This window comes from Schistocerca piceifrons, chromosome 4, assembly GCF_021461385.2.
Source record: "Schistocerca piceifrons isolate TAMUIC-IGC-003096 chromosome 4, iqSchPice1.1, whole genome shotgun sequence".
Classification (NCBI taxonomy): Eukaryota; Metazoa; Arthropoda; class Insecta; order Orthoptera; family Acrididae; genus Schistocerca; species Schistocerca piceifrons.
In genome coordinates, this window is record NC_060141.1 from 344,262,599 (window position 1) to 344,279,250 (window position 16,652).

General features: G+C 44.1%; 1 protein-coding gene across 1 annotated transcript in view; it reads left to right on the forward strand.

The window, feature by feature from the left end:
* Positions 1–16,652, forward strand: part of LOC124795825 (serine/threonine-protein kinase mos) — a gene marked incomplete at its 5' end in the record, with an annotated part of 97,342 nt that overhangs the window by 61,992 nt on the left and 18,698 nt on the right. The window contains one exon of the mRNA XM_047259908.1: positions 861–1,035. Within this exon, the coding sequence (XP_047115864.1) occupies positions 861–1,035 (175 nt within the window). The remainder of the gene's footprint in view (positions 1–860; positions 1,036–16,652) is intronic.

Consider the following 16,652-nt stretch of genomic DNA (forward strand, 5'->3'; position numbering starts at 1 on the left):
ATAATACCAGCTGGATTACTGTCTGTAGAAATAGGGATCATTAAGACCTTCATATATAAAGATTACTCTTACCGTCTGTAGGTTCCTTCAGGATCACCCCAAGGTTGAGCTACATGCGTAAATATGGAACGCTGTGTCATTGTGCACAGCATACTTGCTGTCGAGTTACATTCCCATGCATCACTGGGATAGTGAGTGACTGGCAGTGACGAGCAAGACATCAAGGTTGGTGGTTCCTCACATTGGAACTGGAAATGCTATTTAATATAGATCCCTACATCAAGAGGATCAGCCATTAGACAGTGCATGGGGTGTATGAAAGCATGAACACTACGTGTTCAGTGTGTACATCATAGTTATAGACATAGACAGGACACGGAGTTTGCTTTCTATTTGAGGCAACAATATGAGAAATGTCTAGTGGCTTATGAGGTTTTCTGCTACATTAGACACCTTATCTAAAGTAGTGTGAAAGAACTGCTTTTTTTTTCTTTCTGTCAGAATGATTCTGATAGATGATATTTTTTTAAAATATGCCTCCATAAACTTACAATAATTATTGAAATATTACATTCTAAAATAAAAATACATAAAATAAGGAAAATGCAACCACTTATTACTTACAGACAATTGGTGCACCCCACACAGAAACGCATAACAGAAAACAGTTAACCCCAACTTTTGAGTTCTTGATATTTCTCTAGTAAGAGTGTGCACAAGTGTGGCACCACCTATCCTCCCCACCCCCCACAATTACGAACCCTATTCATTATACTTAATTTTAAAGTTCACTTGATGTGTACATTTATAACTAAACTTTTGTCTGACCTTCAAATAGCTGTATATTTTTCTTTTTGTAGGTATACACTTGACATTGCTGAAGCTCTTCTGTACTGCCACAGAAGGAATATACTACATCTCGATGTGAAGCCAAGAAATGTTATTGTCTGTGAGAATACCGATAGATGTAAACTTTTTGACTTTGGAAGCTCATTAAATTTGAAGAAGCAATCAAAAAACCAAAGGAACTTCATGGTAAAATTGATACTTTATTATACTATATTATCCTGTGTTCTGTTCTGAGACATATTACTCAAAAATAGAAGTAACTTCACAGTATTTGTATCTTTGAAGGAAGAAATCTCCAATAGCATTACCAAATAACACAAATAAAATCTCCCCTGTTTCTTGTGTTATCTTCCTCAGATTCATGTAGAGCCCACTTCTTGCTAGAAAATTCCTTTTGTGTGTTGTTGCTTCATGAAATAAATAGAATTAAAACTGTTACCAAAATAAAGGCAATATGTTTGAAGGTGGATATCTTAACACATTTTTGAGATAAAAATCTGCTGCTGGGCAACATTCAGTACTGTGTTGCTCTGCCCATGCATTAAATTTGTCTTCAATATTTGGCATGCTGTCCACAAGGTGGTAGAAGTGTTGCTACTCATGCCTGTCATTCTTAGAAGACAGGCGTCTTCAGTTCTTCTGTTGTGTAAGGAGTAGTTCTACTATGACACAGTGCAAGTTTAAACTGGACCCAAGTATACATAATCAGATTCATGTTGGCAGATATTGCAGGCCATTCCACTTGGGTGATTTCTGCATTAGTTTCTTGGATGATGAACCCTTCACTGAAATATTGGACTTAGAGCTGAACAGTAGGTTGGAGAACATTGTCTGATACTCATTTTACACTTCATAGCAATGAGAGGTATCCAACATCTAGACATGATACTAATCCAGAACTGGAGTGACACAATTCCAGGTAGTGCTACTAACCCACAACATGACTGATTCCACCACCTTCTTGTTGAATTCTAGGACTGCATGCATGAGATCTACATTTAAAGTATTCCATCGTGGGTCAGGCATGCACAATGAGAGATAGATGCACAGGTAGCCAAGAACATTGAAACTTTATTAGTACAGAGAAAGTACACAATAATGCGAACAACAGAAACAGCTTTCAGGTACAGACATTGTAAAGATTGTCCTGATCTGCTGAATCAATGTCACTAACACAATATGGTTCTGGAAGCAGCATGTGAGCACTCAGTCTGTCACAGGTGAGAATCACTGCCTTAGGCACAATCGGTGTAGGCTGCACTGGTGATTTCCAAGGTTCTGAAGTAATATGCTGTACTCAGAGAAAAATACTCATGGGACTTCAGAAGTTGAACATTGGTGTTCTGAATAGGACTCCCACTGGCTGGGGGGCTGCTGGGTGGTATTCTATAAAGGCTACCCAACAGAATAATACCGGGAAGTTGCATGCTACCATGTAGTTTGCAGATGTATGCTAATACCAGCTGTATCCACTGAATGTGGCATTTTCAATACTGCTGCAGCTGTCACGGGCAATGGTGAACTGCACCAGTTTGCAGGCATCTGACAGGGTGGCAACCTTAGCATTCCATTGTGTGACATGTGGCTGGATCATGAGGCACCAGCCATATGCCACAGCATTGGCATCTGGCCACTTCCAAACTGTTCTATGATTGTCGTGCATCAGAGATCTCACACTTTTCAGTGAAGACAAACAGATGCCATGGTGTAAATTCCATTATATTTTATTTCTTGCTTGCATTCTCGATGTCCCATGAGGCTGGAAATTACGTACTGTTGTTAACATCTAGATACTAGACTGAATGTGTGGAGCTGGTTGGCCTATGAGCCACAATTCATGTAGTAGTTGTGTCAAATAAAAACAAAGTTTCGGAATTGTATTGTGTCAATGTTTTGCAAATGGCAGATGTTACATAACTATGATGATATATATATGTTTTGCACAAATCAGGCTGTATGTAACTTGATGTTAAAATACTCTCTAATTGTTCTCACACATTTTCTGTGCCAAAACCCAGGAAAAGTGGCACCAACAAAAATTTTCTGTATGATATCTATGACACTTTGAGAGGACTTGCACATTGATCCTAGAGACTACATGGCGAAATTTCTTCGTATGAAATGTAAAAGGTACACACTCAACTAAATGATTTATGCATTACTAACTGTTGGAATAATATTTGAGTAGAGTGTAGAATAATAATTTGATTACACAACAAGCACATCATTAGTCTCTAATGATAAAGTTTAATATTAATGCTCGACAAGTGTGGCCACCTGTCTGTGACACTACAGACATGACTAAATATGAGCACAAATACTGACTGACTGTCTGCACCAGTAATCAAATAAATTTGCTTGACAACTACAGAACAGAGAGCATACATTAGTAGTCAATTGTAGGAAATTTTGACTACTTTAATGGCATTGGATAATGCTATCAAAGATTTACTTGATGATGTAGAATACAAAGCTGATGTCTTAGCATGTGAAGACTATAGACACTCTGAAGCAGTTGATCCTGAAGACAAAATGCAGTACTGAGGGAAGAGTTTGACACTATGACCAACAGGACAACTTCTGCAGTTCCTACAGAGTTGTACAGCCACAGTGTTGGACTACCACGAACCAAGCCAGGGCCATTTTTTTGGTGGCATTGATAAATGGACTCATTTTTGGTAACAGTCCGAACCGTCTTAAGATGCAGACCTGAACTTGTCAATGATCAGTAAACATGTATTTCTTTGAGTCGTAACTGCAGCTCCTTATGAATGAATTAATGGAATTTTACATGCACCTATGATGAAAAATGAAATTACCCAGGTGAATCGAGACTATCTGGAAGGTATCACACTTCTAACACCTAACTCCTACTCTCCAGAATCTCTTAACACTTACTGATTGTAATGAGTGCATTCAAGTTGTACAGGCAGTAGGGGAGAATCTAGAAGCTTATGGTAGAGTTTTAATTCGAAAGATGCTTTGCACTTTGCTGGAAGACATATGCAGATGCTGGACAATTCCTACGAAGATGATAAAATTGTCAGAAGGGAGCACTCTGAAACTGACCGACTTCATGTCGGAAGAGGTATATGGGCCACAGATGGCTCGAAAGATTTGTTGAGAAACTTGCAGATTAATTAACATTATACCATCTACAGCAGCCCTCAAAATTCACTTGAAGTCAGGACATGCAACATGTAAGTCCATACAGAAAGTAGAAACCTAGTGTGTATTTTGCAAATGGTGTGGTCAGTGGGCACAAGATGGCGAGAAAGTCAGGGATGTTCACGACTGCATCAAGATTTTGAGACCTAGTAATAGGTCCTTCCTTTGCCCCAACCAGGGTCACATAGTAAAGACTGTAGAAAGAGGAGAAAAATAATTTTGTCTTTCCTGCAAGTGAAGCCATCATAGAAGTCAATCTGCAGCATTTCAGAACATTTTACTTCATCATTTGATCCTAATGAACACAGCTCATTGGGCACTGTGAATACCAGCTGTTCAGGATTCACTTATCTCCACGTGTATGTAACAGGTCCCACAGGTGTAAGTAGACTTACCTGCTGCTTTTTTGATAGTGGCAGCCACTCTAGCTACATTAGCAGATGACTGACTGAAAATTTAAAACAGGAAGTTGTTGTGAATTGCCCACTGGCAATCATTGCATTAGTCACTCTCTCATCATCTGGTCCACCCGACACTGATAAGTGCATGGAACAATTCTCACAATACAATTGCTACATTTGAGTGTCATCACTCATTTTCAAGATACCCGTCAGTACCTCAAGAGTTCAAAAGGCAACACATCAGCAATTTACAACTAGTCAATCCTGCAGAGTGATACAATGATCTTCCCATTTAGCTACTAATTGAAGCACATCATGGCTGGATAACTGTTAGGATGCTGTGCCAATATGCCTATCTGCATCACTGACTTTACTGCCTATGAAATTCAGATGGATCATTAGTGGAAGCTGCACAAGGATTTCTCTAAATCAGGCCATGATAAAGCTGCCATTCAATAGAGCACTTAAAAACACAATCTGAAATGACTGGTATTTGGAGAGCACAGGGAAATGCAACAATGAGGACTGATCAGAGTTCGGAGGATTCTGCACTTCTTAAGGAATTTAATGCTTTCTGTTCCATTGAGAGTTACCAAAGAGTAGTCTGCCTCCCACGAAAATTGGCAGTCTTCCTTCCAGATAACATCTTTAATGCTGGAAAACTCTTCCTCACTCCATAGAGGCATCTACAGGACGACAACATCTTCAATGCCACATGTGAGACACAGATGTCAAATTACATCTGAAATAAACAGGATGAACTGGCTCAACAAGAAAATTTTGCCAACACCATTTATTTGCCAAATCAAATAATGAAAGAGTCAAGAGAGCACCAAGTGGCCAATTGTGTTTAACGTATATTCACATGAAAAGAGTTCCTCACTTAATGATGTCTTGAAAAGAGGGCCTAACCTTCTTGCTGAACTCAATGTACCATTCATGCATTTTTTAATGCTACTTTCTGCCAGTGTTGCAGATATGACCCAGGCCTTCTTGTAGTTAGTTCTACATCCAGCTAACAGATACCTAATAAGATTTTTCTGGTACAGTGACTGTAATCATGGAGCAAATGAAACCAGCAGCCCGACAAGAGATGCTTACTGATTCAAACAACTAATCTTTGAGCTTAAATGTAGTTGGTTCCTACTTTCAGCTATGAATTGGCAGCTATGTAGCAATTGCAGTTTCCTATTGCAAGTGCCTTATCAGGCCGTAACACTTACATGGGTGACTTTGCAGCAGGTGCTGCAGGTAAAAATGGTGCAGTAACACTTTACTATGAACTGACCTCACTCATGAATCAGTGGGTGATGAACACTCAGCAGCTGGTCAGACTCAGGATGTCACAGTTGCTGCCCAGGACCACCGGCGGGTGCTGCGACGATTTAAGCCCCACCCTTCACAGACCAACTTCCTTGCTTTTAAGCATCTCCATGCTAAGGCTCGCTCCCTTATTAAGCAGGGTAAAAAGGGATGCTGGGGGCACTGTGTTTCCTCCCTGGGGGCATTTGCCTCTTCATCGCAGGCTTGGTCCAAGCTCCATAGCTTCTGGGCCACTAGCGACAGTCAACTGTCCAGGGTCGTACTCTCCAAGGTGTTCCGTATACTGATCCGTTGGACCTTGCAGAACACGTCACAACACGCTTTGTGACAGCATCGGCATCCTCTTCCTATCCTGCGACCTTTTTCTGGCAGAAATGCCAAGCTGAACAGATTCCCCTCTGTTTAAACCTTCACCAAGCTGAAACCTATAATGGACACTTCGCTGAATGGGAATTCGTGCAGGTTCTTACCTCTTCACATGCCACGGCCCCAGGCCCAGATCCCATCCAAAACCAGATGCTCCAACACTCAGACGTTACCCAGAGACAACATCTACTCAGTGTCTTCAACTACATTTGGCTCACAGGTGCCTTCCCCCTTGCAATGGTGTCCTCAAGCCTGGAAAGAACCAGATGTCTCTCAACAACTGCTGCCGAATTAGCCTGACAAACATCTTCATAAACTGCTTGAGAGGATGGTTAGTTTCCTGTTATGTTGGGTACTCAAATCTCGGTGCCTCTTGTCCCCTATCAATGTAGCTTCTGGGAAGGAAAATCTCCAATCAACCATTTACTCAGATTGGAAACAGCAATTCAACAGGCTTCTATTAACTACCAGCATCTTGTCATGGTCTTCTTTGACCTACATAATGCATACAATATGGCTTGGCACTATAACATTGCAGTTACTCTGCATGACTGGGGCTTTTGCGGCCCCCTTCAGATTTTTTTTCATGAGTTTTTATCCCACTGGCTCTTCCGGGTTAGAGTTGGAACTTCACTCAGCAGCCCTAGATTCAGGAGAAAAGTATCACATAGGGTTCTGTCTTTAGTATTGCACTCTTCCTTATAGCCATCATCAGGTTTGTAGCGTCTGTTGGGCCTCTGATGCAGCTCCCACTGGGTAGCATATGTTGAGTGTTGGCTCCCAGGTGCCATTCGTCAGGCCTCTACATGGGCTGCCTTCCATGGCTTCCAGTTTTCTCCCTCCAAAACACAGGTTATGCATTTTTGTCATTGACACACAGACAGAACTTCATTTAAGCGACCAGCCCCTAGATGTTGAAGCACAGTCCCATTTCTCAGTCCTTATTTTTGATAAGCTGATGTGGCTGCCCTGTATTCTCCACCTGAAGACTATATGCCCAGATCAGGACTGACATATTCCAAGGTCCTAAGGTATGTCATCCCTAGGGTCTCTTTGCATCTTGTACGTTCCATCCTTGCAGAGTTCCAGAGTGCCACCATCTTCTACACTGATGGTTCTAAGATGAGGCATAAGGCAGGATACACTTCCACATCTCCTGAGGCTTCAAACATTATTTATTGCCGGTATTGTGTGTGTTCTTCGCAGAGCTGCTAGCAATTGACAGGACCCTCCATTTTGTTACTCTGGCCTCCCACCACAGTGTTCTAATATGTACCCACTCAATGAGCAGCCTGCAGGCTATTGACGGAAGCTACTCTAGTCATGTTTGGTCTCTGCTATCCATGACCTTCTCTGTGCCCTTACCCCATGCTGCCTGTTCAGTTGTCTTTCTCTGGGTCCCAAGTCATGTGGCCATCCCAGGAAATGTACTGGCTGACCATTTGGCTAGAGAAGCATATACTTACCCCATTCTATTTCATAATTCCAGCTGCAGATATGCGGATCAACATCAAATCTCTTGTTGCCCAAAACTGGAATGACATCCGGTGCACTACTGCTCTCAGTAGTAAACTCTGCACAGTCAAGGAGACTACCTTTGTTGGGAATTCTTCCTTCCTCTCCTCTGAGTAGTAGTCCACTGTCTTACGCTATATCGCTTTGGTCATTCCAGGCTCACCCATTGTTTTCTCTTGCGTAACACCCCACTCCCACAGGGTGGTTATGGAGCCAGACTGATAGTATCCCATATATTGGTGGAATGTTCCCTTCTTTTGACTCCTTTATTAGGTATAGTCTTCCAGATCCCTTAATTTTAATATTAGCGGACAGTTCACAGATGGGTGAACTGGCCCTCAGTTTCTTTTGTGAAAATGGTTTTTATTTTCAGATAAGACATTTTGCTTTACTCCTGGAGCAGGGCAAGGTGGTTGTGGTTGGGGCCTCTCTTCATGTTTTCTTGGTCTGGAACGATTACCACTCCCCTGTGCAAAGACAGCTCTTTTACCCCTATGTTTTTCTGGTTTTTAGATTTAGTTTACTCTTTTATGCCTTCTACTGTGTGTGTTTTAACTTCCTCATTCAAGTTTTACTCCTCTGACTGGATCTGTCCACTTTTAGTGGACCCTCTCTCTTCCATGAGTAACTTTGGAATCGCGGGGCTGATGGCCTTGCCATTTTGTCCCATAACCCCCCTCACAATTAATTAATTAATTAATTAATCAGTCAATAAATTTCATGAATTGCTCACTACCTATTTTCATGTCACTCCTACCTCTATCTCCGTTCTTGTCTTTAACCACAACTTTCATCTTCTTGGTGTTTATTTCTAGTCTTAGTTTTGTTACCTCTTGATTTAAGAACTCAAGCATTTTATTTAGCTCTGTCTTCACATGTGCACTATTAGTGTTGTGGGAGTCACCAGAAGAATGTGCATAAATGCAGACTACTTCGTTGGATCTCTTTACAAGACAGAGATAAGCTGTAGTAGTCTAAAGTGTCACCAGCAAATCGGAATATAAATACCATTAATTTGATTCCAGTTGCCTTTTCTTCCACTGCTATTATTGTCTCCTTGTTGAAAGTATCAAGTAAGGCGATACGGCACCCGAGTCTTAATTCTCCTTCTGGTTTTGTGCTACCATTAACATCCAGCTCAATACTCTGATTTTTGCGCATCCTCATTATTAATCACCTGTCCTTCCAACCAGGTGCTACTTCATGCACTGCTTCAAATAACAACTTCCAATCAATATACCAAATGCTTCTCTAGGTGAATAAATGCTGTATATATTTCTCTATTACATCTAATCTTCTTTCCAAAATCTGACACAGTTCCATTATTGCCTCTCATTTCTTTCCCTTGTCTGAAGCCAAATTGATCATTGGCTAAGTTTCAACCTATTTCGTTCCTAATCCTCCCTTTACCTACTGACAGTAATATTTTTGATGAATGTGACATAAGGGATAGTATTCTATAATCTGTACAGTCTTTTGTGTTTATCCCCTTGGGTAATGCAATAGCTCTACTTTTTGTGAAGTCAGGTGGTATAATACTCTCATCACAACATTCAGGTACCATAGTGAGCCGTTTACTTCCTCCTGCGGGTCCGGAACTTACAATAGGCCTCTGAGGTATTCCTGCCTGCCGTAAGAGGCAACTAAAAGGAGTCCCACATGTTTTGGCCTGTAAAAGATCGTCCCCTGTAGGTTTTCACCTCCATTTTTCAAAATTTTCCCGAAGAGTGAGCCAATTGGGGAAGGGTGCCTTAAATGGTGCATAGTGTCCATCATGCATTGAGACCTCTTGCATCCTTCGTCAAAGTAGATCTGCACTTCCACTCTTTCTCCAGCTGTTGGGCAAGGTCACCCTACTGGGTGCATTTTTCTCCATCCTCTGTGCAGTATTGCTTTCTGCGCTGTCAACGATAATGGACTTCTTAGCTCATTTCCGCTTGATATCCAGCAAGGTAGCCAGTCCATTGTGGTGGGGCCACCATGTACCATGTTGGTTGCAGCCCCCTGACCACACTTGGATCACTCTGCTGATGACTGCACTGTTAACTCCCCATGTATGACAAGGAGTAGATGCCCATCACCCTGGAGCATCGGTACTTGCGGCAATGACCATCCTGCCAGGTGGCTTTTGCTGCGGCACCCATGGGGAGAGCCCCTGGTTGGAGTGGGTGACATCAGGCCAGATGACACACCATGAAACGTAGTACGTCATCTATTGCTGGTGGTCAAACACCAGCAGTCTCTAAGCAATCTAGGTCTAACTTCAATGCTAAGAAATACAACCCCAAATTGTCCCCCCTCCCCCCATCCCCGCTCTTCCTGGCCACACCATAGGAGGAACACCAGGCTAAGGAAGGCAGCGAAGCTTATTCACCTTGGTACCTCATATGTACAAGAGTTGATGGGGAATCTTTCGTGTCCATGAAACCTCAATTTTTTGTGGAGCATTTAGAGGACAAGTTTGAGCAGGTGGAGGGCTTGTTGAAAGTGTGGTCAGGGTCAGTTTGATCAAACCATCATCCTCTGCCCAGTCACGGGCACTACTCGCCTGTGACACGCTGGGCGATGTTACTGTTTCCATCATGCCCCATAACAGCTTAAATATGGTCCAGGGTATCATATTTCACGGAGACCCTCTATGGCAGTCTGATGATGAGCTGCGCACCAATTAAGAGTTGTGAGGTGTCCATTTCGTCCTGCGCATCCACCAGGGTTCGAGGGATAATCAGGACACCAGCGGTGCTTTCATCTTGGCCTTCTTGGGTGACACATTACCCAACAAGGTCAAGGTGATGGTCTGTTGCTGTGACGTAAAGCCATATATCTCTTCACTGATGTGGTGCTTTAAGTGGTGAAAGTTCGACCATATGTCTTCCTGCTGTACTTCCAACATCACCTGTTGGGATTGTGGATGTCCTTCACATCGCAATACTCCCTGCACCCCACCTCCAATCTGTGTCAACTGCAGAGAGCATCGTTTGCCTTGCTCGCCAGACTGCAGGATTCTCCAGAAAGAAAGAAAAATAATGGAATAAAAGACCCTGGACCAACTGACCTACACTGAGGCTAAGAGAAAATGAGAGGCTATGTCCTGTGTATATGACACCAACCTAAGCCGCCACTATGACACTGGTTCTACCATCTTCCGTTCCACTGCATACAGTTGGCTCTCAGAGCCATCACTCCACCTGCCCCCTTGATGGTGGGGGGCACTTCCCTCCCTGTTGCTCTTGCACAGCATACTTCAGGAGCAACACCCCCCCCCCCCACAACCATCGGGAACGTAAGTTCCCACTTCTCAGGTGGAGAAGTGTAAGTCTTCTTTGGCTCCTCTCACCAGGAAGGGATCCCTTGGGTCACTCCCTTCCCAGGTACCTACCAGTGGCAAAGCTGATACCCATCAGTGACTGTAGCAACGCCCGGTAGCTGGTTGTAGGGCTTCACGGTCCTCCTCAGTCCCTGAGACTGAATCAGTGAAACCCTACCAGCTGGACAAACCTAAAGAGCAGCGAGAGAAATCTAAAAAGAAAAAGCTACCAAGAACCAAGGCACTGCAGTGGCAACCACACCACCACTACCTACAAGCTCTGTGTCTGAGGATGAGGTGTAGATTCAGGCATCCGCTGAGGACCTAGATCTCGCTGGGCCCTCAGACACAATGTATGTCGATTACACAGGTACTCATCTGGGGGCAGCAGGTGACTCTGAGGTGTAGACTGCCTCATTGAGTGTTTGATGCCTTCCCAATCTCAAGATCTTTAATCCTTCAGTGAAATTGCGGCAATTTTCCACCACCTGGCTGAGCTATGGCAACTGTTAAGCTGTACACTTGATTTCTGCATTGCCCTCCAGGAAACCTGGTTCCCGGCAATGTGGAGCCCTACTTTCCGCAGCTACAAAGGTATTACAGGAAGAGTAGTAACTATAATAGAGTGTCAGTTGGAATTTTCGTATATGTCCTGAACTCAGTATGTAGTGAACCTGTGCCCCTTCAAACCCCTCTTGAAGCTGTGGCTGTCAGGATAAGCACGACACAGGAAATAACAGTCTGCAACGTATATCTTCCTCCAGAAGGTGCAGTACTCCTGAACGTATTGGCTGTACTGATTTATCAACTCCCTAAACCTTTCGCACTTCGGGAGATTTTAATGCGCATAACCCCGTTGTGAGGGGGCGCCATGCTTACTGGCAGAGGTAGGGAAGGTAAAAACAGTTGCCCCACACATTTCAGTGCAGCACATGGCACACATTCGGCCATTGATCTCTCAGTTTGCAGTCCTGGCCTTGTCCCATCTATCCACTGGTGAGCACCTGACGACCTGTATGGTAGTGATCACTTCTCCATCTTCCTGTCACTCCCCTGCCATCATGCCCATGGACGTCTACCCAGATGGGCTTTAAAGAAGACAGACTCGAAAGCCTCCAACTCTACTGGCACTGCTGAATCTCCCCCACATGGTGCCATCGATGATGTCATTGAGCAGATCACTACAATGATCGTTTCTGCGGCAGAAAATGCGATCCCTCTTTCTTTAGGCAGCCACAGTGAAAGACAGTCACTTGGTGGTTGCTGGAAGTCGCTGAGGCAATTAACGAGCATTGGCGAGATCTACAGTGACATAAGCGGCACTCTTCCCTAGAGCACCTAGTAACCTTTAGCGGCTCTGTGCCCATGTTCGCCAGCCTATAAAATGACAGAAACAGAAGTGTTGGGAGAGGCATGTGTGGATGATTGGTGCCATTTTTCACCTTCCCAAGTCTGGAAGAAGATTGGATGTCTTTTTGGGTACCGGATCCCAACAGGTGTCCCTGGCAATAACATCAATGGCGTGTTATCTACCGATGTGAATGCAATTGCCGAGCGCTTTGCCAAGCACTTCCCCCCAGCCTTTCACACCCTCAAACGGCGGATGGAAAGGGAAGTCCTCTCATTCACTACATGCCATAGTGAATCCTAAAACGCCCCACTTACAGTGTGGGAGCTCCTCAGCGCCCTTACACATTGCCCCGACACAGCTCCTGGGTTGGATGGGATCCACAATCAGATGCTTAAACATATCTTGTCTGACTAGAAGCAACATCTCCTCGTCATCTTCAACCGGATCTGGTGCGATGGCGTCTTTCCACCACAATGGCAGGAGAACACAATCATTCCAGTGCTCAAACCCGGTCAAAACACGCTTGATGTGGATAGGTACCAGTCCATCAGCCTCATCAACTTTCTTTGTAAGCTGCTGGAGCATATGGTGTGTCAGCGGTTGGGTTGGGTCCTGGAGTCACTTGACCTACTAGCTCCATGTCAGGGCGGCTTCTGCCAGGATCGCTCTACCACTGTTAATCTTGTTTTCCTTGAGTCTGTCATCCGAACAGCCTTTTCCAGATGCCAACATCTGGTTGCCGTCTTTTTTGACTTACATAAAGCATACAACACGACCTGGCGGCATCATATTCTTGCCACATTGTATAAGTGGGGTCTTCGGGGCTTGCTCCTGATTTTTATCCAAAACTTCCTGTTGCTCCATACTTTCTGTGTCCAAGTCGGAGCCTCCCATAGTTCCCACCCCCCCCCCCCCCACCCCCTCCCCTCGTATTCAGGATAATGGTGCTCTGCAGGGCTCCGTACTGAGTGTCTCTTTCTTTTTTAGTGGCTATTAATGGTCTAGCAGCAGCTGTAGGGCCTTTGGTCTCACCTTATCTGTAGGCGGATGACTTTTGCATTGCATGCTGCTGCTCCAGGACTGGTGTTGCTGAGCGACACCTACAGGGAGCCACTCATAAGGTGCAGTCATGGGCTCTAGCCTACGGGTTCCAGGTTTCAGCCACAAAGTTGAGTGTCGTGCATTTCTGTCAACGTCACATTGTTCATCCAGAACCAGAACTTTACCTCAATGACAATTCACTCACTGTAGTGGAGGCATATCGATTCCTAGGACTGGTTTTCAATACCCGATTGACTTGGTTACCTCACCTTCGTCAGCTTAAGCGGAAGTGCTGGTAGCACCTCAATGCTCTCCACTGCCTGAGCAACACCAACTGGGGTTGCAGATCGCTCTAAGCTGCTGCAGCTCTACAGAGCCCTCGTTCAATCTCGCCTTGTCTATGGGAGTTGGGTTTACGGTTCGTTGGCGCCCTCAGCATTGCGTTTACTCGACTCAGTGCACCACTGAGGCATTCACCTAGCAACGGGAGCTTTTAGAATGAGTCCAGTGACAAGTGTGCTGGTGGAGGCTGGAGTCCCTCTGTTGAAGGTTAGGCATGCACAACTGCTCGCCAGTTACATTGCACATGTTGGTAGCTCTGCGCATCCAAATTACCATCTCCCTTCCCAACCACAGCAGTTCATCTCCCGCATCGGCAGCCAAGGTCGGTGCTTACGATTGTAGTTCACATCTGGTCCCTTCTGTCTGAACGGGAGTCCTTCCCATTACCAGCTCTCCTCGAGGTCCATTCACATACACCTCCATGGTGTACACCTGGGCCGCAGATTCTTCTAGACATTTTGTGTGGGCCTAAGGACTCCGTTAACCCTGCAGCTCTTCACTATCACTTCCTCTCAATTCTCAACTTTGGTTTACACTGGCAGCTCGATAGCTTATGGTCACATGGGCTTTGCGTATGTTCATGGAGGACATATTGAACAGCACTCCTTGTCAGATGGTTGCAGTGTTTTCACTGCAGAACTGGCAGCCATATCTTGTGCTCTTGGGCACGTCCACTCATGCCCTGACGAGACATTTCTCCTGTGTGCTGACTCCTTGAGCAGCCTACAAGCTATAGACCAGTGCTCCCCTCCCCATCCTTTGGTAGCGTCCATTCAGGAGTCCATCTGTGCCCTGGAACAGTCCCGTCATTCAGTGGTGTTTGTGTGGACCCCGGGATGTGTCGGAATCACAGGCAACGAACTTGCCAAGAGGTTGGTCAAATAGGTTATGCAGAAACCACTTCTGGAGATTGACATATCCAAAACTGACCTGCATTCTGTCTTATGCTGCAGGGTTTTTCGCCTTTGGGAGACAAAATGGCATAACAGTATGCACAACAAAGCGCATGTTATTGAGAAGACTACAAATGTGTGAAGTCTTCCATACAGTCCTCTCGCAGGGAATCAGTTGTCTTCTCCCGGCACTGCATTAGCCATACATGCGTGGTTACCTTCTCTCTCAGGAGAACACACCTCGGTGTTGCTGTGGCTCGCAAATGACGTTTGTCCAACTCTTGCTGGGCTGTCCACTTTTAGCTGCTCTGTAGTGGACTTTTAACTTTCCCAGCACCCTACCTTTGGTGTTGGGCGACAATGCCTCAACAGCAGCTTTAGTTTTATGTTTTTTCATGAGGGTGGGTTTTATCATGTGATCTAAGTTTCAGTGCATGTCCTTTGTCCCTCTGTGTCCTCAACCCTAGTGCTTTTAGGATGGAGGTTTTTAATGTGTTGCAGAGTGGATGGCTTCTCCTTTTTATTCTCATGCTCAGCCAGCCATGGTAATCTGTTCTCTTGTTTTGATCTCATCTGCGTGTTTCTTGTGTCTCTCTGTGGTTTTCTTGTCAGATTTTGTCCATTTTAGTGTTCATTGCCCTTCTGTCATTCATGTGGTTTTCTCCTTTCTTCCAGCTGTATTTTGTATGTCTCAGTTATTTTACTCCCACCCTTGTCGAATTATTTTAATCAGAACGAGGGACCGATGACCTAGCAGTTTAGTACCTCCCCCTCTCTTTTAAACCAACAACCAACTATTTACTTTTGGTGCTGTCACTAATGTTTTGTAGTGCAGTTTCTTTATGATTTGATGAAATGTAATGACTTCCATTTTTAGTCATATTTGGTCCTCGCCAACTACAGAAGGGTACTGCCTATTTTTATTCTGGAAGAATGTGTTAATGACAACCTGTTCCTCCTGATAGATGATATAACTTGTGATCTGCTATTTCAGATACCACATCCAGTGATTGCCACTGCAGAATTTATCTTTCATTTTTATCCTAATTTCGTATTAACATGCCACGATATCACCTTCGGTGTGTGATTTTCTGCCCTTTATTACCTTCTGTAAAACTCTTTACAGGTATTTTGCCTCTACATCACACTGTGAGCACACGTGCATCACCTTTGACTTTAGTGCAATATTTTTTTATTCATTTTCATAAAAATTCTTGTTTTTTTTTTTATTTAATATTTCTTCAGCATCTTTAATATTGGTTTTTAATTTCCATGTTTATAATAAAAGCTTTACCTGAATTTCCTTCCCGCTCTGTTCCATCATGCAAAATACAAGTTTTGGTTTTAATTTTATTCACTCTTCATATTTTCCCAGCACTTTCGATAACCCTACTATACCCCATTTGATTTTATTTAACTCTTCTAACTCATCTAAAGTGCCTCCATGTTATGTAGTTCAGCACATTATTGTCCTCAAATAAAAACTAGTAGAATCTTTTGGATATCTAAGGTGCATGTTGTTATCTACAAGGAATTTATGGTTAGAACTGAATACTTAATTCTAAGTTGACATAGCAGCTTAAACCTTGTATTGTATGAAACTGGGAACCTAGAAATGATGGAGAGGCTTTGTCCCCACCGTAGCCTGCAGTGGTAAACAACCCCACAACAGACTACAGCATTCCACTCACCCCACCGCTGCCCCACACCGAACCCAGGGTTATTGGACAGTTCGGCCCCCAGTGGAACGTCTCTCACCCTCACACCAGATGAGTGTAACCCCAATGTTTGTGTAGTAAAGTACTTATGGTGTCCGCGTATGTGGAGAAAGTGTTCACTCAGCAATCGCCAACATAGTGTAACAGAGGCGCATTTGCCGAGGCAGATGGAAAACCACCTTAAAAACCATCCTCAGACTGGCCAATACACCGGCCCTCAACACTAATCCACCGGATGGATTCGTGCTGCGGACCGGCATGCCTTCCCTCCGAGAAACCAGACCACACGGCTAACTGGGCGGGCTAGCTTAAATCTTACAGGAACACCTGAAGCTCATAGTACATGTTCGAAGTCATAACCACCAGCCTGTGACTGTA